Source organism: Grampus griseus (genome assembly GCF_964374135.1).
Source record: "Grampus griseus genome assembly, chromosome: 20".
Classification (NCBI taxonomy): domain Eukaryota; kingdom Metazoa; phylum Chordata; class Mammalia; order Artiodactyla; family Delphinidae; genus Grampus; species Grampus griseus.
This window is the reverse complement of record NC_139014.1, coordinates 12,244,026-12,270,398: the sequence shown is the minus strand read 5'-3', so window position 1 is coordinate 12,270,398 and position 26,373 is coordinate 12,244,026. Positions and strand designations below refer to the sequence as shown.

The window sequence follows — 26,373 nt, the reverse complement described above, 5'->3', positions numbered from 1 at the left end:
CATACCTCTCTGGGCCCAGCACCCCAGAAGCCTTAACTGGGGCTCAGGTGAGGGAATCAGAAGTTCTGGGATGTTGGGCGATTGAAGTGGTAGAAGCTGGCCCCGCCACAGGAATCAAGGCCATGCTGCTCCTGGGCCACCCTTAGGGTTAGTGCTAGGGTCAGGGTCAGGGCTGGGGTTATTGCAGGGATAGGGTTACGGTAGGGTGGGTCAGGATTAGGGGTTAGGATTAGTGTTGGGGTTGTCACAGAGTTAGGGGTTAGGGTCAGGGTGAGGGTTGGGGTTAGGTTTAGTGTTGGGGTCAGGGTCAGGGCTTGGGTTAGGGTGACTGTTGGGGTAATTGCAGGGATATGGTTATGGTGGGGTGGGTCAGGTTTTGGGGCATAGATGGTGAGGTGCAGAGATCATATTTATTGTTAGGATTTGTCTTTATTCAAAGGGGTGTATCCTCTTGGCCCTTTGGGTTTACATAGATACACCCCAGAGGCCCTTCCCTGGGGCTGAACTAGCACCCATGTAGTTCACATGTTGTTCAAATCTATGAGGAATGGAGGGTGTTATCCCTAGTTTATGGAGAAGCAAACAGAGTCCCAGAAAGCTGTAACAAGAGGAGCGGAATTGGGATTTGAAGCTGGACTGTCAAGCAGGTTACCCTGGTCTGGAGGCTGTGAGGCTGCCCAGGGCCTATGGGATGTAGGTTAAAGGTCATGGGGACCCGCTGTGGCTCCTCCAGGCAGGCAGGACTATTTTCACGTGGTTTCTGCGCACTGATAGGATCACATCTTTCATTTTCCATGAGGCTTGAATTATTGATCTGCCTGATTTTTTTTTTTTTTTTTTTTTTTTTTTTTTTTGCGGTATGCGGGCCTCTCACCGCTGCGGCCTCTCCCGCTGCAGAGCACAGGCTCCGTTGGTGCAGGCTCAGCGGCCATGGCTCACGGGCCCAGCCGCTCCACGGCATGTAGGATCTTCCCGGACCGGGGCACAAACCCGTGTCCCCTGCATCGGCAGGCGGACTCTCAACCACTGCGCCACCAGGGAAGCCCCTGATCTGCCTGATATTTAATAACCCCTGGACCTCCCTCCAAGAGCTGCCTCCTAAAACAGAGGGTCGGGACTTTTGTCCAGCACTGGCAGGAACAGCTTGGCGACTGGCCCTGGGCAGCCAGAAAGCCATCAGGGTGGAGAAAACACAGATGGAGAGGAGAGGCTGGACCAAAGACTATGTCACCCCGCCTCTGTGCCCATCACTCCCTCTCTACAGCCCGGGCCCCTCCCCTCCCAGGTACAGTACCGCCCCGCTCCGTGCAGTCCCACATCCCGACCCGTCGGAGCCGCCAACAGCTTCGGGGCTGCGAGACGGGCGGGATCGTGGAGCCTAGCTGGACGAGGGGCGGCTGTCGCGCCGGGAAGCCTTGGCCGCCTCCCGTCCACCCGCCACCCACTGATAGTCCTAAGCCTTCCTCCCTCGGCTGCACCTGCGCTCGGGCCGGGGGGGGGTGGGGGTGGGGTGGGGGGGTGGAACCCGGAACCTGGCTTCGGGGCTCACGTTTCCAGCCGGCGGCATCCGAGCAGTGCACCAAGCGCGGCCGGATAGCGGCAGACGGACTCGGGTTACCATGGCAACGCGCCGGAACCGGAGGCTGTTCGTAGCAGGCGTTCTGGGTGAGGCGCGGACGCGGGGGCGGCGCGGGGGGCCGCCGAGGGGCCTCAGGGGCCCGCAAAGTGGGAGGCTTCGGCCTCTCGGCTCGCTTTTCACGGGCGTCTTTGCTTTCCTTGGAAAAACCCGAGACGTTCAAGTCCTGCCAGACGCAGTGCGCTGGGTGGGAGGGCCGGGGGCGTTCTCTGCCGGCACGCTTTGTTTCGAGTGCTCTAGTGTTTTATTCGACCCCTCCAGGAACCTGAAGAGGTGGGTGCTGCAGAGATGAGAGAGTTTACCCCGGACAACAGCCAGTGAGGACGGGTTCAAACCCAGGCAGCCTGGTCCAGAGTGATTTTTTTTTTTTTTTAATTATTTGAGACTTACAAAAGAGTTGCAAAAGGAGTACAGAGATTGCCTCTTTACCTTTTGCCGAGATTCCCCCCAATGTTAACCTCTTATGTTACCATAGTTCATTTTAGCAAACTAAGGAAACTAACACCAATACAAAACCATGATCTAATGTATAGGATTTATTCACTCAGCAATTATCCCACGAATGACTTTAGTCTTTTACAAGATCCAATCCAGCACCATCCGTGTTTTGTCTTCTTATTCGTTAATCTGGAGCACTTCCTCTGTCTTTCCTTGACTTTTATGAGTCAGTTATTTTGCAGAATGCCCCTCAGTTTGGGTTTATCTGATGTTCCTTTATGATTACTTTTAAGTTATGCATTTTTATTAAGAAGAACCTTACCAGTGAAATTGTGTTTTTCTCTGCATCTCATCAGGAGTCATCTGATGCTGATTTGTCCCATTACTGCTGATGCTAACTTCGGCCGTGTGTTTTAGGTGATGTCTACAAGGTGTTTCCCTCATCAAGTTACCCTTTTTCCCTTTCTAAATAGTAAATATCTTGTTTATAACCATACTGCCAACGAGTAATTTTAGCGTCCAGAAGTGAGCATTTTCTGAAACAATTATAAGTGTTGCATTTGCCACATGGTAATTTTTCCATTTCCATTATTTCTGCTTTTATAAGTTGGAATTGTACTGTAAGGAAGAACTTTTCCATATTTTAATTTGTTCAGTTATTTCTTGGTATAGGCATTTTATTTTTATTTCATAGGTTATAATCCATTACTATCATTTATTTTGTTGCACTGTTGTCCAGATTTAGCCCATTCAAGTTGGCCTCTGTCCTTTTAGCCTGTCCTCAACATTTTGAGCACTTACTTATTTTCTGACACCACAAGATATTCTGGACTCATTTTGTGCTTTCCTTAACCTAGCCTGGAGTCAGTCATTTCTCTAAGGAGCGTTGGTTCCTTTTAGTTTAGATGTTTTTTTTAGAAACCAAGATCTGGGGGAGGTATGCTCATTGCTACTGGAGTGTCATTGCTTTTTGGCTTTCTCAAAGGGCGAGCTGGGAAACATGTATTTGTGTACACTATATACATCCGTATCTATTTCTATATCCATATATCTGTACATACTAAAAATTGAGTTTATATTGATACTTCCAATTCCAATCCATCACCACAGGGTTCATTCTACATTCCTTTTCCTCTAACTCTGGCTCCTATTGTCCTCAGTACATTTACCTTTTTGCTCAATCCTAGACCGCATATAACGTAATTTCAGTATTACCAATCCACATTTGTGTGAAAAACAAACCTACTAAAGTATAATATTTGCATGTGGTTGTTTTTGTTTTTTTCCTTAGAATATATAGTTAAAATGCTGTTTTACAAAGTTGTCTTAGTGTGTTTATGTTATTAATTTGTAATAAAGTGAGGTTCATTTGTTTCTGATTATATTTCACTTTGAGTACTTATTGATTTTTTTTTTTTTTTTTTGTGCTGCAGTGCGCGGCTTGTGGGATCTTAGTTCCCCAACCAGGGATTGAACCCAGGTCCTTGGCAGTGAAAGCACGGAGTCCTAACCACTGGACCGCCAGGGAATTCCCGATTCCTTATTGATTTAAGTTTTGGTATGTGAAACATTTATGTGGTTCTAAAAGTGAGCACAGTATCAGCTCTTAACTACAAGACTATTCAAACTTTTATTTTATCATTTATTCGCTTTTTGGGGGGGAGAGGCAAGGGAATCTGGCAGCTGTAAATTCAAATAAAAAGCACTCTGTTCCCCTCACTGTAGCAGTATCCCTCACCCCAAGCAAGTTCCGGTGATTGAATTAAGATCTATCTGCTGCTCATCTCTCTCAGGTTTTACAAATGGTCATGGGTACTGTTTGGCAGTCAGTGAAGGACAGGAGAAAAGGCTTGGGTCATAGGCCCCGAATTTTCATCCCCTCGATCCTCTTAAAAATTGTCTATACCGAGTTTGGTTCATGCTGGGATTCCAGAGGGTGCCAGCACTGAGTCCCCTGTCCTGAGTGCAGAGATGAGCCACCTCTGGAATTTCTTTCAAGTCCCACAAAAATGTTTTATAAATTCAGCTTTTTGAATATATTTACAGAGCACCAGTAAGACAACATGCCTTACCAAAATAGATTTGGGTTTTCTGCATTAGGAATGGTGGTTGAGTGGAAAGCCAAATGTATCTGGAGCCACAGTCCTTCAGAGGAAGGAGATAAAAAGAAACCTCTGCTTTAGGTGTCTCTTTGCCCAGCCATTGTGCCTAAATGGCTTGTTTGTGAGCGTCTAGGGACTGACTTTTAGCCTTTACAAATGGTCCTTTTTTGTACATTTTAGAGTTTGCAACTGCTTATGTTTTACTGAAGTCATGCAATGTTTTTTCAGTAAAGTACTTGTCAAGTGTTTATTCTAAAACAATTGCTCCAAGTTTTTGGTCAGACAAACAAAAGTGTGATTAGTTCTACTGTCACATCTGCAATTGGGTAGCCTGTGGGTTCCTCTCTGATTTGGTCATCTTGGCAAGGGGTGAGATTGGCAAGGATGAAATCATCCTCCCAGGCTCCTTCCTGTATACCCAGCTTATAGTCGCTGCTGCCAGCTTGCTGGAGAGTTGGGGCCCCGCCAGGGCGGGGCGAGCCCCTCTGCAGAGCCCACTTGGCTTGGAAAGCTCCTTCTTCTCCATGGAGCTCCTTTTCATATATGGTTTCTTAGGCCTCATCCTTTGCCCCGAACTCTTGTAAGTATGATGTTGGCTGTTAGGAGATGCTTGGCTATAGATCCTCCTTGCAGCCCTGGCCCTGTCGTAATCTGTGAAGAGACACCTCAGAGTCTCCCAATGCCTGGACGAGCCAGTTTCTGAGCCTCTTTCTCAATGCTCCGTTTGATCTGACAAGGCTGGGCCTGCATGGTCAGGGTCAACTGCTGCAGACCACTGCTGGGTTTTGGGTGAGAGAGTAAGTGAGTGCCCGAGCTCTTCCACACCCCACTGTATAGTCTGTGGTGGCATCTTGACACCAGGGGTGCATTCGAACTCACTCATGACTGAGGTGGTCTTCAGATAGGGCCTCTGCTGCTTGTGTCTGTTTGCAGCCTGCAAATTTTCCATGTTTGGGAAACCATGACTTTCATGAGGAGTAACTTCCATCTTCCTAAGACCCAGAATTTCCAAGTGCCTTTCAGAACTAACAGGTAAATATCCCCCTTAGATTAAAAAAAAAAAAAAAAAAAGTTTAGAAAGCTCAGCATTTTACAGATGAGAACATCAGAGTGATGAGATGACCTAGCACAGTCCTGGTCCATCCCCTGCTGACCCCACTGCTTCTCTTAGAAGATTGTGAACACCGTGGGCCAAGACGAGTTGACAGTGCGCTCCCCCCGCCCTTCCCGGAGATTTCTCCAGTTGCCCCAGAGGTTTTGTGTGGTCCCTCCTGTAAACTGGGTGTGTACTGGGGATGCCTGCTGGCTGACAGACAGATTGGGTCCAGATTTTGAATCTGTGACCTTTAATAAAAGCCGATTATTCTCAGCCTTGGGGCTTTTAGGATTTGTGACGGATGCAGGGCAGGCTGTCTGTGATGGGGTGGGAGGGAAAGGAGCATAGCACTGGGCATGTCGAGGTCCAGCGGAGCATACACAGTAGAAGCTGGTTTCTCTCTGGGGACCGGCTGGAGGTCCAGAGGGAGCTGTGGTGGGCAAGATGGGCCAGGCCCCATCCTAGGGGTCTTCATATACTGTGCCAAACAGGTTGAACTTTCTTTTGAAAAGGCCACGTGCCATGGGCACAGTATCACGTGGTCAGATTTCTGTACTAGGAGAGCAATTTCCATGGGTGGCTGTGTGACCAATGCATTTAAGAGGCGAGCCTACGGACGGTCCTCAGAGGAGGGAGGCCCGTTGACGTCACAGACCTCCGTGTGCTCTCTCTGTAAAGAGCCGCAGTGATGACTCAGGCATTTCATCAAAGATCATAGTAGCATCGGCATCATTTAAAGTTGTGTATTTGCTTAAATCCTGATTCTTTGCCTGTGAGTGTGCACAGGCATATGGGTGGTCTGTGTGTACGCCGATTTCTGTTGACAAGACTATGCCAGAGCCCAGAGCTCACTAGGCCACGCACCAGCTCACACTCATGCAGCCCCACTGTAGTCAGCTGGCTTTGTGCATATGTTGGGGTTTGGGGGGCCAGCCATTAGACGTCAGTTAGTGTGGGTGAACGCCCAACTGTGGAGGTCATCGAGTCACCTTGTTATTCCACTCCGGGCTTTTCTTGAGCTTGGTGGCCAGGCTGACCTGCTGGAACCCTGGTTTCCCAGTGGTCCTGGGAGGCTTGCAGCCAGGGCAGGGGCCACGGGCTGAACAGGATGTGTAAGCCTCCTGAAGGCTGAGCAGAGCCCCTTCCTGCCTTTCCCTCTGGGCAGGGCCTCCCTGACCTCTGACCCGGGCAGCCCTGCGTCTCCGGCCACGCTAGTGATGTGGGAAGTTACCTCCTCTGCCCCTTTGTTTCCGTGCATCTCTGTCTTGTCCCAGTAGGGATGACAACCCGTTGGTGTGGGGACCTGGCCCGTGTCTCCAGCAGGTGAAACAGCACCTGACATGTAGTAAGAGCTAAATAAATACTTGTTAAATGAATGAATTTAAGAAAGTTTGCTATGTTTATGAGAATTTTACATAGTATCATTTTTTTTCTGGCTACAATGATACACATCCTAACTGGAGTAGTAACAAACATTTGTTATCTCCTTCAAGGTGCCAGGGATTGGCGCACAGAACAGAGTGTGGTGACCTCAGGACATACCTGGGGAATCCCCTCGGCTGTCTACCTGGGGGAAATACTTGGCAACTGACTGAACTGGAAGCCAATAACTCCAGTTTTTACTGAATTCAAAACTTTTTAAAGTGAATGTCCTTAGTTTCCCTGTAGTTCATTGATACAGCCAATAACACACTTAAAGATCAAGTTATTGTTGATCTAGAGTGACTGAATCTGAAGGGAGAGGGCTGGCGATCAGAGTGTGGGGTGCTTGGGTATTTTGGAGTGGGGGAAACCATGGACAGGGTAGCAGAGGTGGGCCAGGCACCTCAGCGGATGCAGGGTCATCCTCTGTGGTAGAGCCACCTGGGCTCTGAGACCACCTGGTACACAGGGTTGTGGGTACTTTAAGGAAGCCGAGCCTTTGGAGGAGGAGGAGGAGTGGTTTGGAAGGGCCCTGGGGGAACAAAGATACCTGCCTCCCGGGTTCCTCTGCTGTAGCCCCAGAGCCCCATGTTTATGTGTTGTCATGTGATAGTTTTTTTACTTTTTTTTTTTTTTTTTTGCGGTACGCGGGCCTCTCACTGTTTTGGCCTCTCCCGTTGCGGAGCACAGGCTCCAGACGCGCAGGCTCAGCGGCCATGGCTCACGGGCCCAGCCGCTCCGCGGCATGTGGGATCTTCCTGGACCGGGGCACGAACCCGCGTCCCCTGCATCGGCAAGTGGACTCTCAACCACTGCGCCACCAGGGAAGCCCGTCGTGTGATAGTTTTTACCATTTAGTTATTTAGTACATACTTTTGAGCGCCTCCTGTGTGCTGGAGTTCCAAGTATGGGATACCATGTGGAATGTGTAGGGAAGAATGATAACATAAGCAATAATCCACCCGCTCCTGGTAAGTGCCACGCAGAGAACTTGGATGGGTCTACGGCATTGCACCAGTTTGGGTCGAAGTTGAGGGGGGATTTCCTGGAGTGATCCTTGAGTTGGTCTCAGTGACAGGAAGGAGCCTGCTTGTGGGTTGGGTGGAGCATTCCAGGCAGAGGGGCAGCTGGATTGAGATTGACTGACGGGGTGGGAGGGGGAACCATTCGGCACATCCCAGCCCTGAATGTAGCGATCCAGGTGTTGTAAGTGGACCGAGGAACCGGAAGCACTGCTGGGCGGGGGGCAGTTAGGCTTTTTTTTTAAGATTCCTTTGGTGGCTCTGAAAGGGCAAGTATGGAGCAGAGGGGCCAGTTCAGGGTCTGGAGTCAGCGAGACTCCAGGTGAGGGATGATGGTGGCTGAGGTGTGGTGGGGGGATGAGAGACAGCAGGAAATCCAGGCTAGTTCGTGGTGTTCAGCTTGGGCAGCTGGGTGGAGAGGGGTGCCATGGGCGAGCTGAGGGCAACGGGGGCGGGGGCGTGCAGAATTGAGGGTGGCAGGCTCAGGGTTTCTGTCAGCACCCTGTTAACTCGAGATGGCAAGCAGGCCCTGGATGGATGCAGCTAAGGAGAGGCTGACAAGGCCGCACTGGGCCTGTGGGTGCTGGGCGAGGCAGGGTGCGACTGCCTAGCAGGAGAGGTGGTGGAGACCGGGGCTGTGCCCAAGGTCTGCCCCGGCAGAGCTCTGCTCTGCCCCAGAGCCCTGCGGGGAGGCCACCACACTGTCCCTGGTTAGGACAGCTCTATCAGGACATTTGTGGAGTTCGGCCGTCCCTTCTGATTAGGACCCTGCTTCCGAGTTCGTCCTCCCTCCCTGCCCTCACACTCAGGACGCTTGCTTCCTGTCCGATGCCACATGTCAGGGGGCGCTTCCTCCATCAAGCCTTCTCAGATTCTCGGTGGACACCGAGTGGGTGTCCTACGTTTAACTCAGTTCCCACACTAACTGTCTGGGGTTAGTGCCGATCCCACGAGATACCCCCCTTCTGGATGCAAGTCCAGGTTGTCACCTATGCTCTGCCCGACTGCTGTAAATCAGGGTTCCCATGACCCCTCTCCTCAGGTTCAGTAACGTGCTAGAGCAGCTCACAGAACTCTGGGAAGCGCTTTACTTACTAGATCACCAGTTTATTATAAGCGGATACAACTCAGAGCTGCCAGATGGAAGACACAGGGTAAGGTGGGTGGGAGGGGCCGGGAGCTCCCATGCTCGCTCTCCTGGCACACTGCCCTCCACACTTCCACGCCTTCACCAGCCCAGAAGTTCAAACCTGCTAGTTCAGGGATTTTTACGGATGCTTTTGAAACAGTGCATAATAATTAGTCAAACCCATTCACCTGCCTTCACTAATCAAGGTAGTTTTAAGACTTGCATGTCCTCCGAGCAGCATGTAGCCTAAACAATAAGATGTTTGCCTGAGTTGTTTTCCAGGAACTTGGAGTCAGCTGTGTCTAGTTCAAGCTGAGCCAGTTAAGACTGGATAGGACCACCAACCCTCCAACTGGGCATGTAGGAGTGTCCGCTTGGTGACCTTTTAACACTGGGGGGTCGAAAACTCCACCCTCAAAACGTGCAGAGGCCTGTAGCCTAGTTACACCTGTGCAGACCGATTACCAAACCTTTTTTCAATCACCTTTCCTCATGAGCTTGCCTCTGACTGCCCTGCTTCTTTATTCCTGATCCCATAAATACCCCGAGCCCCTTGCCTCTGGGGAGGTGGATTTGAGATTTGATTAACTTGCAAATAAACACCCTCTTTGCTGCAACCTTGGTGTCTAAGCGAGGCTTGTTGTGTGGGGGGCAAAGTGAACCTGGTTGCCAGCCACGAGGTAAGTCCAGAGGGACGTTTTGCCTGTGCCTCGTTGGCCCCTTGCCAGTACTGAAAGCCTGTAGAGGAGTCTGAGCATCTGCTTGGTCTGTTAGTTCCAGGGACCGTCCCCTGGATTTCCCCAGGGAGGTGTTGCTGACCTTCGGTGCTTAGTTTCATTTTGCAGCAAAGAGACAGGTTTTGGGTTTGTTTTGTTTGTTTGTTTTGCGGTACACGGGCCTCTCACTGTTGTGGCCTCTCCCGTTGTGGAGCACAGGCTCCGGACGTGCAGGCTCAGCGGCCATGGCTCACGGGCCTAGCCGCTCCGCGGCATGTGCGATCTTCCCGGACCGGGGCACAAACCCGTGTACCCTGCATCGGCAGGCGGACTCTCAACCACTGCGCCACCAGGGAAGCCCCTGTTTTGTTTTTTTTTAATTTATTTATTATTTATTTTTGGTTGCATTGGGTCTTTGTTGCTGTGCGCGGGCTTTCTCTAGTTGCAGCAAGCGGGGGCTACTCTTCGTTGCAGTGCATGGGCTTCTCATTGCGGTGGCTTCTCTTATTGTGGCGCACGGGCTCTATGTGCGCGGGCTTCAGTAGTTGTGGCATGCGGGGTCAGTAGTTGTGGCTGGCGCACTCCAGAGCGCAGGCTCAGTAGTTGTGGCGCACGGGCTTTGCTGCTCCGCGTCATGTGGGCTCTTCCTGGACCAGGGCTTGAACCTGTATCCCCTGCATTGGCAGGCGGGTTCTTAACCACTGCGCCACCAGGGAAGCAGGTTCTGGGTTTTGAGTTTTTGTGTTTGGAAGATGTCTTTTGGGTGAGTAACCTTCTTAAAGAAATGCACCTGTGCCTGTTGCCAAACACCTTGGCTCCCTGTGCACCAATGCCGAATAGAAATACGGAGACAGAGATTTGGAGGAAAAGAAATAGAGAGGCTTTTATTTCTCTGCCAGGCAAAGGAGAGACACGGCATGCTGGCACCTCAAGAACTGTGCCCCTGCTCCTCGGGGAATCAGAAGATTTACATGTGGGGCTTGCAGTCAGGCCTATATGATAAGGATCAAAAGTAGTGAAGGTCTTGCATTCTTTTTCCTGCATTATTTCAAAACAGTCACAGCTGGCCTCAGGCAGCCTGGTAATTGGGTTGTTGGGTCCGTTTGTCTCTTGGTTATCGGCCTGCGACCTTCTTTCTGAAATGCAGATGCTACAAGGGAGCGCAGGATGTCATTCACTTAGTGTTAAAGAGTGATAGGTTAGCTTTGTGAAGTACAGATCTAGTTACAGACACTACAGATTAGTAACAGTTAAAACTAGGAGTGATTAACTCTTTCAGGCCAGGTTATGTTTCTTGTCTAGCCTGGTCACTGTTCCCTTTATTTTTCTTGTTCTCAGGAGAGGGAAAACTTCATTTCTATTTTTGCTGCAACATGCCTAGATTGTTTGCCAATCCTGTCCAGATTGTGGGTTGGAGGCCCACCTGGCAGGATTTTTAAACCTGATTGTTTAAACCATTAGCCACTGGTGATTGATTCAGCCTCCAGCTCCTCTCCTTTCCCTGAAAGTTGGGAGGTGGAGGTGCAAGTTCCAACCCTCCGGTTCCCCTGGCAACCAGCCCCCAACCATTGGTTATCTAGGGGCTTTCCAAAATCACCTCATTAACATAGACTCAGGTGTGGTTGAAAGAGGTTTGTTATGAATAATGGGAGACATCCTTTCACCTGGAGTTATTTCAGGAACTAGGAACAAAAACTAACTAAAGATGCCCCTGTAGCTTCTGTCACTCAGGAAGTAGGGTTTTAGGAGCCTTGTGCCAGAAACCGTGGATGAAGACCAGTGTTTGTTGCTGTATCACAACCCCACAAGGCCCTGCGTTCTCCTCCTTCTCCCTCAGCCTCTCATGCCTGTGCCCTCTCCCTTTGCTCTGCATCTCTGGTGCAGTCACCCCGAGACAGGCTGGGCTGGAAGGGCATGTGCCTCCTCCCCTCCGTGAGGCTGGCCTGCACCCCCAGTGGACACCGGGGAGTTGTGGATGGATGTTTCTGTCCAGATTGAGATCATCGCGGACGCCTGAGGATTAGGGGCTGCGAGGACCAGCCTTAAGAAATGATAGTATCTGTCACACAGGTGCTAATAAAAGCGTCCCCTGCACAAGTGTCTGGAGGTCAGCACAGCAGGCCTGTGGGAGAGACTCAGCCTATACTTTTTCTGTCCTCTGTGGCTGCTTTCACACAGAGTTGAGGGGCATCAGTAGAGACCCTGTGACCCACCAAGCCCTCAATGTTTACCGACTGGCCAGGAAAGGGAGAAAGCTTGCCAGGCCCTGTCCTGCACAATTGTTTCCCTTATCGTAAGGAATTCGTTTAGATCTAAATGCCGACAGCTTCACCTGGGAAACTGCCTTACTTTTTCCTCATGAAAGATGCAAATCCTATGATGGATCCTGTTTTCCTTTGTGCTTTGCCTTCCAGCAAGCCCTTAGTCAGATGCATTGCTCAATATTTAGTAATTACCTGGCCTTCATTGCCCATTCCTAACGTTCATCGTGTGTTTCTTTTTTTTAAATCAATTTTATTTATTTATTTATTTATTTTTGGTTGCATTGGGTCTTCGTTGCTGCACGCAGGCTTTCTGTAGTTGCGGCGAGTGGGGGCTACTCTTCGTTGCCATGCACGGGCTTCTCATTGCAGTGGCTTCTCTTGTGGAGCACAGGCTTTAGGCGCGCGGGCTTCAGTAGTTGTGAGCTCAGTAGTTGTGGCACACTAAGCTCACGGGCTTAGTTGCTCCGCGGCACGTGAGATCTTCCCGGACCAGAGATCGAACCCGTGTCCCCTGCACTGGCAGGCAGATCTTTAACCACTGCACCACCAGGGAATTCCCTCATCGTGTGTTTCTTATTTTACTTTCTGTGTTCTGAGCACTGTTCTGCTGAGCTGTGAGAAACAAATGTCTAAAAAGTTTGTTTCACGTTCCCACTGTCCACGGGGGTAGACAAGCACGTAACACGCATCTTCTTCCAGAAAACGCACCTTATTGTTTCTTTAGACCTGACAGAATATTTTGGGAGTCTCTAAATACTAACCCAGACCACTTTACTTTTTTTTTCATTTTGTTTCCAAGATGTTAATAGTAATAATTTTGATTACACAGATAATTTTTTGGTAGGGTGTGTGTGTGTGTTTATTTTTTGTTTTTTTGTTGCTTTTCTCTAGAGTTTTATGAGTTCTGTTATTAGTGATCACCTTTCACAGGGCAAAGAGTCCACAGCTCATAAGCTAAGCAAGACTTGGGCTGTCTGAGGAGAGCAGTGCTGGTGGCAGCAACTCTGCAGGTGTTTGAATTGAGGTCCTACGAAGAGTTCAATCACAGTAAACCTGATGCCATCAAAACGTTGTGTAAAATGAAAATTTTGTTCATTTCTTACCTCCACTGGATTTTAGAAAGTAAGGTTTCGTTGTAGAACTTTGTTGGTTTGTTTTTCTTTTAATATTTATTTATTTGCTGCATTGGGTCTTTGTTGCGGTGCGCAGGATCTTTCGTTGCGGAACACGGGCCCTTTGTTGTGGTGCATGGGCTCCAGAGCGCGCAGGCTCTGTAGTTGCCTCACGCAGGCTCTCTGGTTGTGGCACGTGGGCTTAGTTGCCCCACGGCATGTGGGATCTTAGTTCCCTGACCAGAGATTGAACTGGTGTCCGCCGCATTGCTAGGCAGTTTCTTAACCACTGGACCACCAGCGAAGTCCCCCTGTTGTTGGTTTTTGTTATCAGTAATTTCAGGAGTGAAATGAACTTCATGTCTCTAAAAAAAGTAGTCCTCTTTCTGGTTTAGAGAGTGTTTGCTGTAAATGTAATGTTAAAAATAAATTTTAAAAAAGACCCTCAGGTTCTCCTGTTCCTGTTTCTGTGTTAGTTTGTGGATATTTGCTTTACATTGACCAAGGGGGACCAGTATTCATGCTGCTGGTGCCCCTTGGGAGGGGCTGCATGGAACCTCCACAACCTGCAGGGTGTCTTCACAGGCCCCTGAAATCTTGTTCTTCTGCCCAAGAGGGTTTCCATGAATGTGTATTGACCCTGTGGGTTGAGATGGCCTGGGACAGTTTGTCTTTTTCATTTAAAAAAAAACCCACTTAAAATGAATCAGACATTTCAGACTCTTTAGGGGCAATGATACACAAAAGTCACTGCTGGATGCCTGCCTCAGACCCCACCTGGCCTTCCTGGAAAAGCACTCTCAGAGCCGGGCATCATTCACATGCCACCCTCTACCCCAGAAGATGCCAGTGGTACGTGTGCCAGCCTTTATGCCTTCTGGGCCTGTTGTGTAGCTGGCAGGGCCTGACCCATGGCCTCGGACCCATTGCATAAGTCAAGCCCAGGAGATTCCCCCCCCACCCCCACCAGCGGTTCTGCGTATCAGAATCCACCCCATCTCTGCCAGGTGATGGGACCAGGACAGTGGTGGAGGTGCCCTGGTGGGGAGCAACCCTCACCGGCCCTGCCCCTTGTGGGCCATCCTCTGTGGAGACGGGAAGCAAGAGGTCTTCAGACACTTGTTGGCAACTTGACAAAGTAGTTTTATGCTGTTGAATCTAATAATTAAAAAATCGGAGTTGTGTATTATATATCTTCGTTTTTGTAATTTTCATTTTTTTTCTAGCACTTTATTGTGTTTTACAAAAGTATCAGTGCACGATGGACTGGAAACACAAGAACAGAGGAGCCTGCTTCTGGGTGGTGAATCTCCGGGAGCCTGCATTCCAGCTCCAGGAGTAGAGCACGGGGGTGGGAAGGGGCATTGGCTCAGGGGCCACCTGGGGCCAGTCACAGCTCAGCTACTGAGCGGCCTCATTTTTTTATTTGCAAAATGGGGAGAGCACTTTATGAAACTATTTTAAAGAACCTAGCTTTTGTAGGTGAGCAAACAACACTCCCTGTCTTTCCTTCCTCTCTTACCTCGGTGATCCTGCACTTACTGTCTGTTCCCTCTGCTGTAGGGTGAGGATAGGGTAGAAGGAGCCTTTGGGGTCTGGGCCTAGTATGCCCCTGCCCTGCTGGAGCCTAGGGGAGCTGCCTTTGGCTCTCCAGAACTCAGAGTGTGACCAGAAAGCCAGTAACTGGCCAGAGCATCCTCCTGCTTTGGTGACAGCGATCATTTAGTTGGGGATCTGAGGTGTGTGTTGTGGAAGACAGGGTCCCTAACGGTGAACCCGTTGCCTGCCTCCTCTTTGCTGCAGCTGCCGACATGCTGCCCCCGCCCACAGAGCAGGCCCTGAATGCCCTGCTGGCTCGCAAGGAGGAGGAGTGGCGAGCACTGCAGGCCCAGCACTCCCAGTTGCGGGAGGCAGCCCTGCAGGACGCTCAGCGCCAGCTGGAGGAGGCACAGGGGAAGCTGCGACGCCTGCGGGAGGACTTTGTCTACAACCTGCAGGTGCTGGAGGAGCGGGACCGGGAGCTGGAGCGCTACGACGCTGCATTTGCCCGGGCCCGTGGGCTGGAGGAGGCCAGGCAGGCCGAGGTGAGCGAGCTCAAGATCGAGGTGGCCAAGCTGAGGCAGGCGCTGGCCGGCGAGGCCCGGCGGGTGGAGGATCTGCAGCAGCAGTCCCAGCAGAGGTTGCAGGAACACCGCCTAGAGCTGGAGCGGGTCCACAGGTGAGGGCCAGCAGACCCCACTCCCCGACCCTCCACACGCCTCCCGCCCCACAGCGCTGCCCGGCGCCCACCTGTCCAGTGTTTGTCAAGGGAAGGCAGGCAGGGCCACACCTGGATGTCTTTTTCTGGGTCCCAGTGCGGCTGAAATTAGTGGAGATTTGTTCAACTATTTGGAATTTTTCCCCATGATTTACAAATCTGTATAATTATAATAAAACATATTTGAGCTTATGATTATTTTAATGGTGTGGAATATATATTAAATCCAAAACTAAGTGAGCTGACTTGAGGCAAGTCGACTGAGACCCTGAAGCTGCCGTCAGGCTTGTGGGCTCCGCTCACGGTGAGAAGGGAGGTCAGGCCTCAGCTGCGCGCTCTGCTGCAGCCTTGAAGTGCTGTACGCTGTTTTGTGAAGTGTCTCCTCAGGTCTTCTGCCCATTCTTTTTCACCAAATTGGGGACATTTTCAACCGTTATTTCTTCAAGTACGTTTTTGGCCCCACCCTCTTTTTCCTTCCATTCTGGGACTGCAGTGATGACGATGTGAGTGTTACATCTTTTGTTATCCACAGGTCTCTGAGGCTCTGCTCATGTTTTTCAGTCTATTTCTATTAACAGGTCAGGTAACTTTTGTTTTTCACTGGTTCTTTGCTCTAACATGTTCATTCGGCCTTTGAGCCCAACCAGGGTGTCCTTTGTTTTGGTTATTGTACTTCTCAGTTCTCAAATTTCCATTTGATTCTTTGTTACTTTTTCTTTGCTGAGAGTTTCTGATTTCTATTTGTCCTAAAACTGTGCACAATTGCTTGTTGAAGCATCTTTATGACGGCTGCTTTAAAGTCCTTGTTAGATCATTTCAGCATCTGCGTCATCTTGGTGTTAACATCTGTGGATTGTGTTTTCTCATTCAGGTAGAGATTTTCCTGGTTCTTGGTATGACCGGTGACTTTTGATTGTATCTTAGGCACTTTGGGAATTGTGTTGTGAGAGCCTGGATCCCACATCACGTACTCTTCTGCAGGCAGTCACCTGTCCAGGTGCAGCATGTAGGTCCCCTGGGTCCTGCCAAAGCCACCCCCGCAAAAGTGAAGCATGACCTGTCACCTCATGTTTGCAAAGGTGACCCTGTGTAGTTTGGAGACTCTTCAGTGTTACTTTTCTTAACACTGCACTTTTCACACAGTGACAGGAACAGTGAGCTGGACCAGCAGCGGGAGCAGTATGGGAACCTGAAGTGGAAGCTGGAAAGGAGGCTGGAGGAGCTGGACAGCGAACTTGCCCTGCAGCGGCAGGTAGGGCGTGGGGTCCAGTTCCTCCTCAGGTGCCCACCCTGCCCGCCCTCTCTGAAACCAAAATTGTACCAGTTGGAGAAGACCATTTTGTTAGCCGTATGGTATCCTGGGATCACAGATTTCTACTTTATGGTGATCTGTGGGGAAGTGTGATGGGGTGTCTAAATCTTCCTCTGTAGTAACTCCCCCAGGGTTCTCTTTCCTTGGAAATAGAATAAACATTTCCTCCTTTATTTATTTTAGAAAAAAGTATTATAAAGTTAAAGTTTGAGTTATTTACTGTGGAAAAGAGCTGGGAGCTCAAGTTGTGATAACTGTACTTCTTTCAACAAAGCAGTAAATAAGTTTAAATATAGATGTATCAGCTGACAGGTGACACTTAAACCTGTCACCAAAATTTCTCCTTGGTGTCATTGAAACTCAGCCTACACTCAGAGACTCAGCTATGTTGGGGTCTGGGTGAAGGATATCCTTCACACTTATGGCCGAAGTCCATGTCTGGCAGGGCTGCGTGTATGCAAGGACGTGGGTACCCTTGGTCTCCTTCCAGGATGTGCCAAGCTTGTGTCATCGTAGCAGTGACTGGTGTTTATAGAAACTGCCTCATGGAGCTCCTTGTGCGTGTGTGTGAATTTATCCGCTCAACACAACAGAGACACAATTTTGTTCTACATTTTCCAGATAGGGGAAACATTAAGTAACCTGCCCAAGATCCCCCTCAGTAAGTGGCGGAGCCGTAATTTGAGTCCAAGACAATTCCAGTGCAAGAACTCTTAGGTACTGTCATCCTGCCACAGGATAACAACTCACGCCTCATTTTTATAAATTTATTTATTTTATTTATTTATTTTTGGCTGCACTGGGTCTTTGTTGCTGTGCACGGGCTTTCTCTAGTTGCGTCAAGCAGGGGCTACTCTTCATTGTGGTGTGCGGGCTTCTCATTGCGGTGGCTTCTCTTGTTGCAGAGCACGGGCTCTAGGCGTGCAGGCTCAGTAGTTGTGGCTCGTGGACTCTAGAGCGCAGGCTCAATAGTTGTGGCGCACGGGCTTAGTTGCTCCACGGCATGTGGGATCTTCCCAGACCAGGTCTCAAACCCGTGTCCCCTGCATTGGCAGGCGGATTCTTAACCACTGAACCACCAAGGAAGCCCACGCCTTATTTTTAGACTGTGTCTGTGATATTGGAGAGGAGCTGGATCTAGAAGTCAACCTGTCTGTGTCCTCACTTCTGCCCTTCTTGGAGTGATTGAGTGACTTGGAGTGATTGGCTGACTGAGCCATTGAGCTCTGAACTAGGCCCCTAGTCTCTCCAGTGGATGTGCCACTGGGCAGATGTGAATGGTGTGCCTGCCTGTGCTGGTTCCTTTTCGGGCACTGGGGTCAGCGGTTCTCAAGGAGGACAGACCTGTCAGCTGGCAGACTGAGGCCTGACTGCTGGGCCCTCTGTCCCACAGCATAGCGTCAGTGTCCTGAGATAGGACGGCATCCTGATGTGCTGTACCCATCAGGATGGAAGGCGCCCATGGACACAACTGTCCTTGTGACCGAGCTTTCAGGCACGGCCGCATCTACCAACCATGGCTGGTGGAGGAGGGAGCCCTGCCCTTTCCTTCCCCTCTTGGAAGCTTGAATTTTACTGTCCATGATGCCATCATCGCTTAGAACATTTGAAATTTCCTGCAGAGGACTTTCTTTTGGAATCCTCAGGGACCAAAGAACTTTTCCATTATGGGCGGGTTTGACTTTTGGAAACAGTCCAAGGTCACTGGGGCATGAGCTGAGTGATCAAGACCAGGTATGACTCATCTAAGTCATGAGGTTTCCTCAAGTGGCATTGGAGTCCCTTCCAAAGAAGGAGTTTCGGAAGGGCTCTGGGCAGTGGTGGGAGTGTCCCAGTTAGCAGGACAGTCAGTGGCACTTGGAGGCAGCAGTGCCCTGGTGGGAGTTGTGGTCGCTGGGCTGGGTCTGTGGGTGGCTTCCCAGCCTGTCCACACTCAGAGCCCTTGCTCCGACTCAGGCTTGTTCAGGCTTTGAGCCCCCTTGTCCACAAGGAGGGCACCTCCGGATGGGAGTTTTTATACCAGACCTGTCTCTGGAAGGAAGGAAACTTGACGTCTGGACTCTCCAGCTCTGGGCTCCATCCAGAGCTGCTGCCAGGAACTTGGGCAGCCTTTGCTGCCTAGTGTGGTTCAGGGACAGCTGGGGCTCACGCCAGCCTCAGGGCTGTGCTGCCCACGCCCGACTCTCTGTGACTGAAGAAAGGGCCTTATGTGCTCATCAGCTTTGTGGGCTTCCTTTGGGCTGGTTTCCCGTCTCCTTTTTCTGAAGATCTTTGTGTTCATTATTGACTTGTCAAAGGTAGAATTGATGCAATGGTAATAGTGATTTTTATTGTCAAGAAAGAAGTATAAGATGATGGGAGCTGAGTTTGTAAGCTGTAGACTGTGGACTTAAGGTGTTTCACTGTTGGTTAGCAGTCACAGGATTAGAAGCCACTGGAGGAGAAACAGTGATTTATTGATTTATTCATTTAACAAATAGACTTTGCCAGACACCATCCCGGGCCCTGGGGTTAGGGCTGAGCGGGGGCCCCACCTGCCCTGAGAGTGAGCTGGCCCTTGTGGGGGCACAGTGGACACCCGAACATTACAGGCTCTGGCTGTAGCATCCTAGGGATGTCACCTGCATAACACAGGGAGGCAGGGTGGATGGGGCTGATCTTTAATAGGCAGGTCAGGAAGGGCACCCTGAGACGAGGACTTGTGAGCCCGCCTTCAGTTGGCGTCAGAGTTCAAGTTCAAGGGGGCTGAGATAGCAGCGGTGTAGGCCTCCCAGGCCCTCGTGAGGATGGCCTTTGCTCCAAGTGAGGTGAGAAACTCTTGGGGGCTTGTGAGCCAAGTTGAGTTTTTAAAAGATCCTCTGTTGTTGGGTTGAGGACAGCCTGTGGGACTGGGGAGGCAGGGAGACAGGAGGAGGCTGTCGCAGCCCCAGGTGAGGGGGCGGGGCTTGAGCCACTGGCAGGTTCTGGATACACCTAGACGGCAGAGCCAGTGCACACGCTGATAGATGAGATGGGGTGAGAGGCAGGCGCTGAGGACACATCTGGTTTGGGGCCGAGTGCCTGGCGGGATGACTTGCCCTGTTTGGAGATGGGGGAACCACACAGGGAGGATGGGGAGGGCGCTTGGTCGGGCTGCATAGGAAGTGGTTTCTGCACTCCCAGGTGGACAAACTGGGAGGTCAGGATGGAGCAGGTTGGCCACAGAGTACAGAGCTAGGAACCTGGGGCACCCCCAAAGGGTGACTGTAGGCAGAGGAGCCATCCAGGCTGAGCTGGGGACATTGGCACAGGGCAGGGGCATGGGTGGGGGACTAGCAGGAGAGGGGCCCCCAGGAGCAAGAGAAGACGGTGGTCGGGAGGCGGGCCTGAGCCGCGTGTCTCTGGGGTGAAGTGGGGATGGGGAGTGGACTTGGACGCAGCAGCGCGTGCAGGGGTGGTGGCTTTCTTGTTTCCTCACCAAGGACACTAAATGCTTGCCCGCTGGTCTGGGCCAGGCTCTGCCTGTGCGAGGGCTTCCTGCCCCCTGGCAGCCACAGACTGCAGAACTTTGAGCAGAAACCAAGTGCTTCAGTATTTTGTAGCGTTAGGAGTGAATCTCAATGATTTTCATATTCTGATCCCAACAAGGGTTACTCGTGTGACCCCTTATACTTCGTCTTGCTTCTCAAGGGATAAAAAAAGTATGTTTTCAGTTGTACTTCTGCATGGTGTTTCTGAGGCCCCCAACCTTCCGAGGAGGGGAGGGAGGCTGCTGTGGAGTTTATTGCAGGGCGGAGGCAGACGAGCCCATTCTTGCCGGCGTGCTCAGGCTGGGTTCAGCCTTCCCCGACTCTTTCCTTCAGGAGGCTGAGTCTGTCCAAGCCTCTTCAAAAGCAGGGGCCTCATTACTTGGTCAGAAACCTGGAATCCTGCTAGTGTGCTGGGCTCTCCATGCGCTGTGCTTTCCAGGATGTGCATTTCAGTTTGACTCTGTCCCTCAGTGTGTGATTTCTGCATCTGTATCCAGACCTCCCGTCCATAGGGCACATCAGCCACGAGCGTCTGCTCTCCTGTCACCACTGTAAACAAGACGATAAAGGACTAAGGACAGTGAGAACCCACAGCAGTGACGGGAGCAGGAGAAGGGCCTCAGCACACGGATGAGTGAGCCTGCGCCTTCCCGGGGAGGGCGGGGGCAGCAGCTGGGGAGCGGGCCTGTGGGAAATGCAGCCAGTGGGCCTACAGACTCAGAGAGGTTAGGCCTTGGGACACCAGGGGCCATGCACGTGCAGGTGGATGTCTGTATCTGGGGCCGCGAACCACCCCCCTCATGTGCAGATGGAGTGCCCAGCAGCCAGGAGCTCCTTCCCCAGGCAGAAGCTCAGCACAGTTTTCTTTACAGAAATTGAACTACCCATGGGGAGAAGGAAGGCGGCTGTGTGGGCCCTGGTGTCTGCAGCGCAGACCTGACATTAGGGAAGCAGCGCCCTCAGTCAGCTCTGTGAAGATTCAACTTAATTGAGCTGTAATTTCCTACAGTCCATGCACCCATGTTAAGCGTGCAGTTCAACAAGGTTTAACACAGGTACTTGAGTAACAACCAAGACAGAACTTTCCTGCCACCCAGAGTTCCACGTGCTTCTTTGCAGTCAGGGAGCAGCACCCTTGGCACCGGCCCCACTGGCCTGCTTCCTGCCGCTTGCGGCGAGATCTGTCTTTCGGAGAGTCCTGTGAGAATGGAGCCGCGCACTGTGCCCTTTTTTGTCTGGCTTCTCTCTCACCATGACGTGTCTGAGGCTCCTAGTTGTCATGTAGTTGGCAGCTTGTTCCTTCTCGGTGCCAGTGCTGTGTTGTGTGGAGGTGCTAGTCTCTTTCCGTTCTCTGTCAACGCACATTTTGGACACTTGGGTCATTTCCAGTTTGGGGCCATTTCGAATGAGGCTGCTGTGAGCATCCTTGGCCGTCTTTGAATGGACACAGGCTACATGACCAGGAGTGCAATTTCTGCGATGTGTCCTACGGCTGTGAGTAACTTTTTAAGAAACTGCCGAGCTGTCCTCCAAGATGGTTGTAGCGTCACATTCCACCAGCAGCAGATTAGAGTTCTAGTCGCTCCTCGTCCTTGCTAGCACTTAGTGTTGTCAGTCTTTTTCTCTTTAGCCAGTCTAGTGGTTGTGTAGTAGTGTCTTACTGTGGTTTTAATGTGCTTATCCCTGATGATCAAAGATTAAGCATCTTTTCACATGCTTACTGGCCATTCATATATCCTTTGTGAAGTGTCTGTTCAGCTTTCTTGTACTTAAAAAAATTGGGTTATTTGTCTTTACATTACTGATATTTAAGAGTTCTGCATATATATTCCAGAAACAAGTTCTTAGGTATATATATTTCAAATGTTTTCTTCCAGGACTTCCCTGGCAATCCAGTGGTTAAGACTCCGCGCTTCCACTGCAGGGGGCATGGGTTTGATCTCTGGTTGGGGAACTAGGATCCTGCATGCCACGGGGTGTGGCCAAAAAGAAAAATTTTCTCCCATTCTGTGCCTTTCCTTTCCCTTTTTGTAACAGTCTCTTATGAATAGCAGGTGTTTTTTAATTTCAACATCCCAGTGAACTTTTTATTGCCTCATTCCTGAGTAGGAGCATATAACTGAGGCAGGATTACAAGACAGAGAAATGCCAGCAACATAAGAAGAGGCCCAGAGGAACAGGGAAAATGACCCTGGGTAGGACAGAGATGATTCCCGAGACAGAGATCCTAAAACCCGCCGCCGTGTGATCAGCTCAGGTGTGAGGCAGCACGGTGTGGCCCTGCCCGTGCTAGGCTTGCCCGGGCATGGCAATTGGTTGTCCGTGTTGGTCTAGCTGTCTGCGTGGGCAGCTCTGGTGCTGTGGCTTCCTGGGCTCCGCAGGCAGTGCCAGTGATCCTGCAACTCCTGTCAGCCCAGTCCTGGAGGATGGGCTGGGAGAGTAGCCACCTTCCTGCTCCCAGGGCAGGGGCTGGCTATTTCCTTCCTTCCCATGAGGCTCTTCCTGTGTCGTTCCCCCAAGGTGAGAACTTGAGCCTCTTGGGAATGGGGTGGGGACAGAGCCAGCCACTCATCACATTATATCTTCATTTTCAGTGTCTAAGAGCACATTGTGGGGGCTTCCTGAGATCAGTGTCCCCAGGGGTGTATTTTGCATCCGTAACTCAGGATGCCAGGAGGAAGGGCCAATCATAACAAGAAAGAATTTTGACAATTAAAAGTATGTATAGAGCCTTCCCTGGCCATCATTAAGACTCCACACTTCCAATGAGGGGGCCCGGGTTCAATCCCTGGTCAGGGAACTAGATCCCCCATGCCATGACTAAGAGCCTGTATGCAGGAACGGGGATCCCGCGTGCCTCAACTAAGACCCAGTGCAGCCAAATAAATAAATAAATATTTAAAATTAAAAAAATAAAAGTATATATAAAGAAATTAATTCAGAAAATGGAAAAAAGACACAGAAAATCCAAGAGAGAATTTAAGAGACATGGAGGATAAATCCAGGATTCATCTAACAATACAAATTCCAGAAACATACGCAGAGAACAGGAAGGTGTCAGATTATCAAGTAAACATCATAGCCACTTCTCAGGGTGGGGACTTCAGACTGAAAGGCCCCCAGAGCCATGAGCAAAAGGGGTTTCAGAGGAACAAAGAGGAGGTGCTGCAAACGTCCAGAAAACCTGTAGAGTCAGAGCCTGGCCCAAACTCCTCAACCTTAGCTTGGGACAGAAGACACATGACAAGGTCTTCAGCACTGCTGGGGGAAGAGATGTAAGCCCGGGGCCCTGGGGTGTGAGGGTGTGGATGCCTCTGGCTGGGTAACAGCCTCTCAGGAAGTTACTGGAGTGTAACTACTGAGCGAGCCCTGTGCAGCGTGGCTGTGTGTCGGGGCCGAGGGGTCAGCCTTTAGCTGCCTCTGTTTCCCTTTTGAGTTCAGAACATTGAGAACCAAGAGATGGAGTGGAGGAGGCTGCCAGGAGAATGGGGGCCTGAGCTGGGCGGGTCCCCAGGACTGGGTGGCCCCAGTCACAGGACTGAGCTGGCAGCCTCACCTGGAAGCCCGTGAGTCTGAGAGAGGTGGGGCAGGGAAACTGAGGGCAGCTCCCACTCCAGCCCCCTGGGAGAAGGCCGAGTGGGGCAGGGGATCGTGGGACTCTCACCCTGATGGGAGCTCTTGAGCTGGGGAAGGAGGTCCTTTCCAGCAGGAGTAAACCAGGAGAGAGGATGAGGGCATCCAGGAATACCGAGGACCGCCTAGGGGAGCTGTGAGTCTCGGGCCTGGATGCTGGCTGTGAGGCAGCCCAGGGAGAGACCAGATGGGCATGGAGACTGAGGGCCCTGGAGGGACCATACCCCAGGAGAAGAAAGGGTCACATTATGGGGTGTGTCCTGGGAAGCAGACACCACTCAGGAAACAGGAGAGAACCAGAGAAGGGGCGGCGAGAGAGACAGAGAATTGAAAACTCTGGGAGAAATGAGATGGGAACCGTCATAATCGTTCGCTGTTGGGTGAGCCGTGAATCACTTTATTGTTGTAATAGTTTATGGACTTTTGGGTTCAGCCCGTGGGTGAGGCTTACACAGCCAGGGGAGTGGAGCCGTGAGCCCCGTGTCGGGGGTGTGGGGTGGGGCTGCTCAGGAAGCCGGCAGGTAGCGCGGAGGGAAGAGTGGCGTGTTGTTTAGAGAGAGACATAGACGGAACCAACAACAGAACTGCTGGGAGGGGTGCTTCTGAGCTCATGGGCCTGGTGTCTCTCCTTGTGGGTCCACTAGCAGCTCTGTCTGTGCAGAGCAAAACCCCACAGGACCACAGGGGAGAGGGACAAACCTACGTCCACGGTGGGAAGAGCCCTCCGATGTCCTTCATGCAGCGTTACAGGTCCCAGTCCCACTCTTGACCTCGTCCTCCGCTAGGTCCTCTGCGTCCCTCCTGCCCTCAGCGTGCCAGTGGGTCTTTGCTGGCCCCACCGTGCTCTTTTCACCACCAGCTCTTTTTGTTCCAGGAGCTGCTCCAGGAGTTTGAATCTGAAATGCAAAAGCGGGAGCACGCGTTCCGCCTGCAGGCTGACAGCATGAGCAATGTGGTCCTAGCACACGAGCTCAAGGTAGAGGGCGCCCTCGGACTGTGATCATTTCCTCAGCAGAAGTGAGAAGCCCCTTGCGAGTTAGGGTTCACATGAAGGCCTCCCGCTTTGTACGTGGGCCTCGATCTCTGCCACACAGAGTTGGGGGTGACATGCAGGTGACATGCTTGCCACTGTGCCTGCCAGGGCCCCGGTCAGGAGTGATGGCCACTCTGCCCAGCCAGAGGAACGCTTGTGCCACCAGTCCAGGTCTAGTTACCTGACCTTGAGGAAGTGTCTCCCTCTGGAGAAACCACCACCCCGCAAACTCTGTCCTTGGCCTGTGTACTCCCGTGACACCTCGGAATGGGCCTGTGAGGAGGTGCCACTCATCCCCCTGTTTTCAGGAGGAGGCCTGTCTGCAGTTGGTGCTCCCAGCCGTGGTGCCGGCTCCCCTCCGTGAACAGGACTTCTCTAAAGCACTGGCCCCAACATGGCCAGGGCACACATGAGGAGCACGCATGCCTGGCCTTTAGCACCGAGACAGGGAGCAGCCTGGAGGGGAGGGGGAGTTGTGCCGGGGACAAGGAAGCAGGGTTGATGCCTGGCCCGGCCCTGCTGCCCCAGCTGGTCACATCTGGGCAGCGTCTAGCCAGGTGTTAGTAGTAAGATCGACACCCTGCACTAGTGGTCAGCAAGGTCCCTCCTCTAGGCTGCCAGCCTCCCCACAGGGCTGCAGTCCAGGGGGCAGCACCAGGCCCTGCCTGACCCCTCTGCGGAGTCTCCCTGACTTTCCCCTGGAGGAATGCACCCAGGGCCAGTAGGACCTTGAGGCTGGGGCTGCCTCACAGTGACACCGCCACCACCCCCGCCCCGAGGCCACTTTGAGGACTTCTGAGCACCAGGGGAGAGAGAGCAGGCGGGATGTGCAGGGCCAACCTGTGCCTCACAGTGCAGTGGGCACTCCTGTCAGAGGAGCAGGGGACAGGGGTGGGTGAGCCAGGGCATGCCCCACTCCCATCTCCAGCTGCCACGAGTCGGTTCTGGTCCCCTGAACACCTGCCCCTTGAGGGCATCACAGGTTATACACAGAACTGATTTGGGGGCAGCAGTACCATCACCTCTGCATTATAGTCGAGGAAGCTGAGGCCCAGAGAAGCTATTTAAAAATTGAATGTGTGGCTGGGGTTTGAGTGGGGTCACTCAGCAGGGAGCCACGTTCGTACAGCCTCCATCTGGCTGTGTGATTCCAGTATCAAATCATGCCCGAGTCGGGTGCTGGGGTACGACGGGGACTCACACGGGGCCCGTGCTCTCAAGGTTGTGGGAGCACGTGAGGAGACTCACTGTTCTATTGCTTCTCAAATTCCAGTTTTCCTTCTCTCCCAGTTCTGATAAAATGGTAAGGCTTACCTCTAGCACCTCAGTTTGTTCCACTTATATCCTTATTTTGAATTCTTCTCTTTCAAAGATTAAACTGCTGAACAAAGAGCTCGTGGCCCTGAGAGAGGCCGGGGTGAAGGCTGCGGAGTCCCTGCAGAGCGCCGAGGCGGTGAATGCAGAGCTGGAGGATAGGCTGCAGCACAGAGACTGGGAACTCAGGGACCTGGCTGCCGTGAAGGACGCCCGGTGCGGAGTCTCGCCATCTCCCTGTGGGCGGAGGTGGCCAATGCGCCCAATGTTTTGCATGGTCTGGACTCCAGCCTGGAGGCATCTGCCTGTTCTGGCTTTTTCCAGGCCGGCTTTGCTGTAGCCCCTTACCTGCTTTTTCCACTAATATTTGATTCTTTC

At 51.6% G+C, this 26,373-nt stretch overlaps 1 protein-coding gene across 2 annotated transcripts in view; it reads left to right on the top strand.

The window, feature by feature from the left end:
• The first annotated feature begins 1,633 nt into the window (after positions 1–1,633).
• The window catches only part of CCDC57 (coiled-coil domain containing 57), a 107,031-nt gene continuing 82,291 nt past the window's right edge, over positions 1,634–26,373 (top strand). The window contains exons 1-7 of one of the 2 annotated variants that reach the window (XM_082678084.1): positions 1,634–1,665; positions 2,431–2,491; positions 3,508–3,632; positions 14,741–15,155; positions 16,338–16,446; positions 24,523–24,624; positions 26,054–26,211. In XM_082678084.1, the coding sequence (XP_082534210.1) occupies positions 14,749–15,155; positions 16,338–16,446; positions 24,523–24,624; positions 26,054–26,211 (776 nt within the window). In that variant the 5' untranslated portion in view covers positions 1,634–1,665; positions 2,431–2,491; positions 3,508–3,632; positions 14,741–14,748. Of the gene's footprint in view, positions 1,666–2,430; positions 2,492–3,507; positions 3,633–14,740; positions 15,156–16,337; positions 16,447–24,522; positions 24,625–26,053; positions 26,212–26,373 lie in introns of those variants that run through there. The other variant, XM_082678085.1, reaches the window with a different exon arrangement.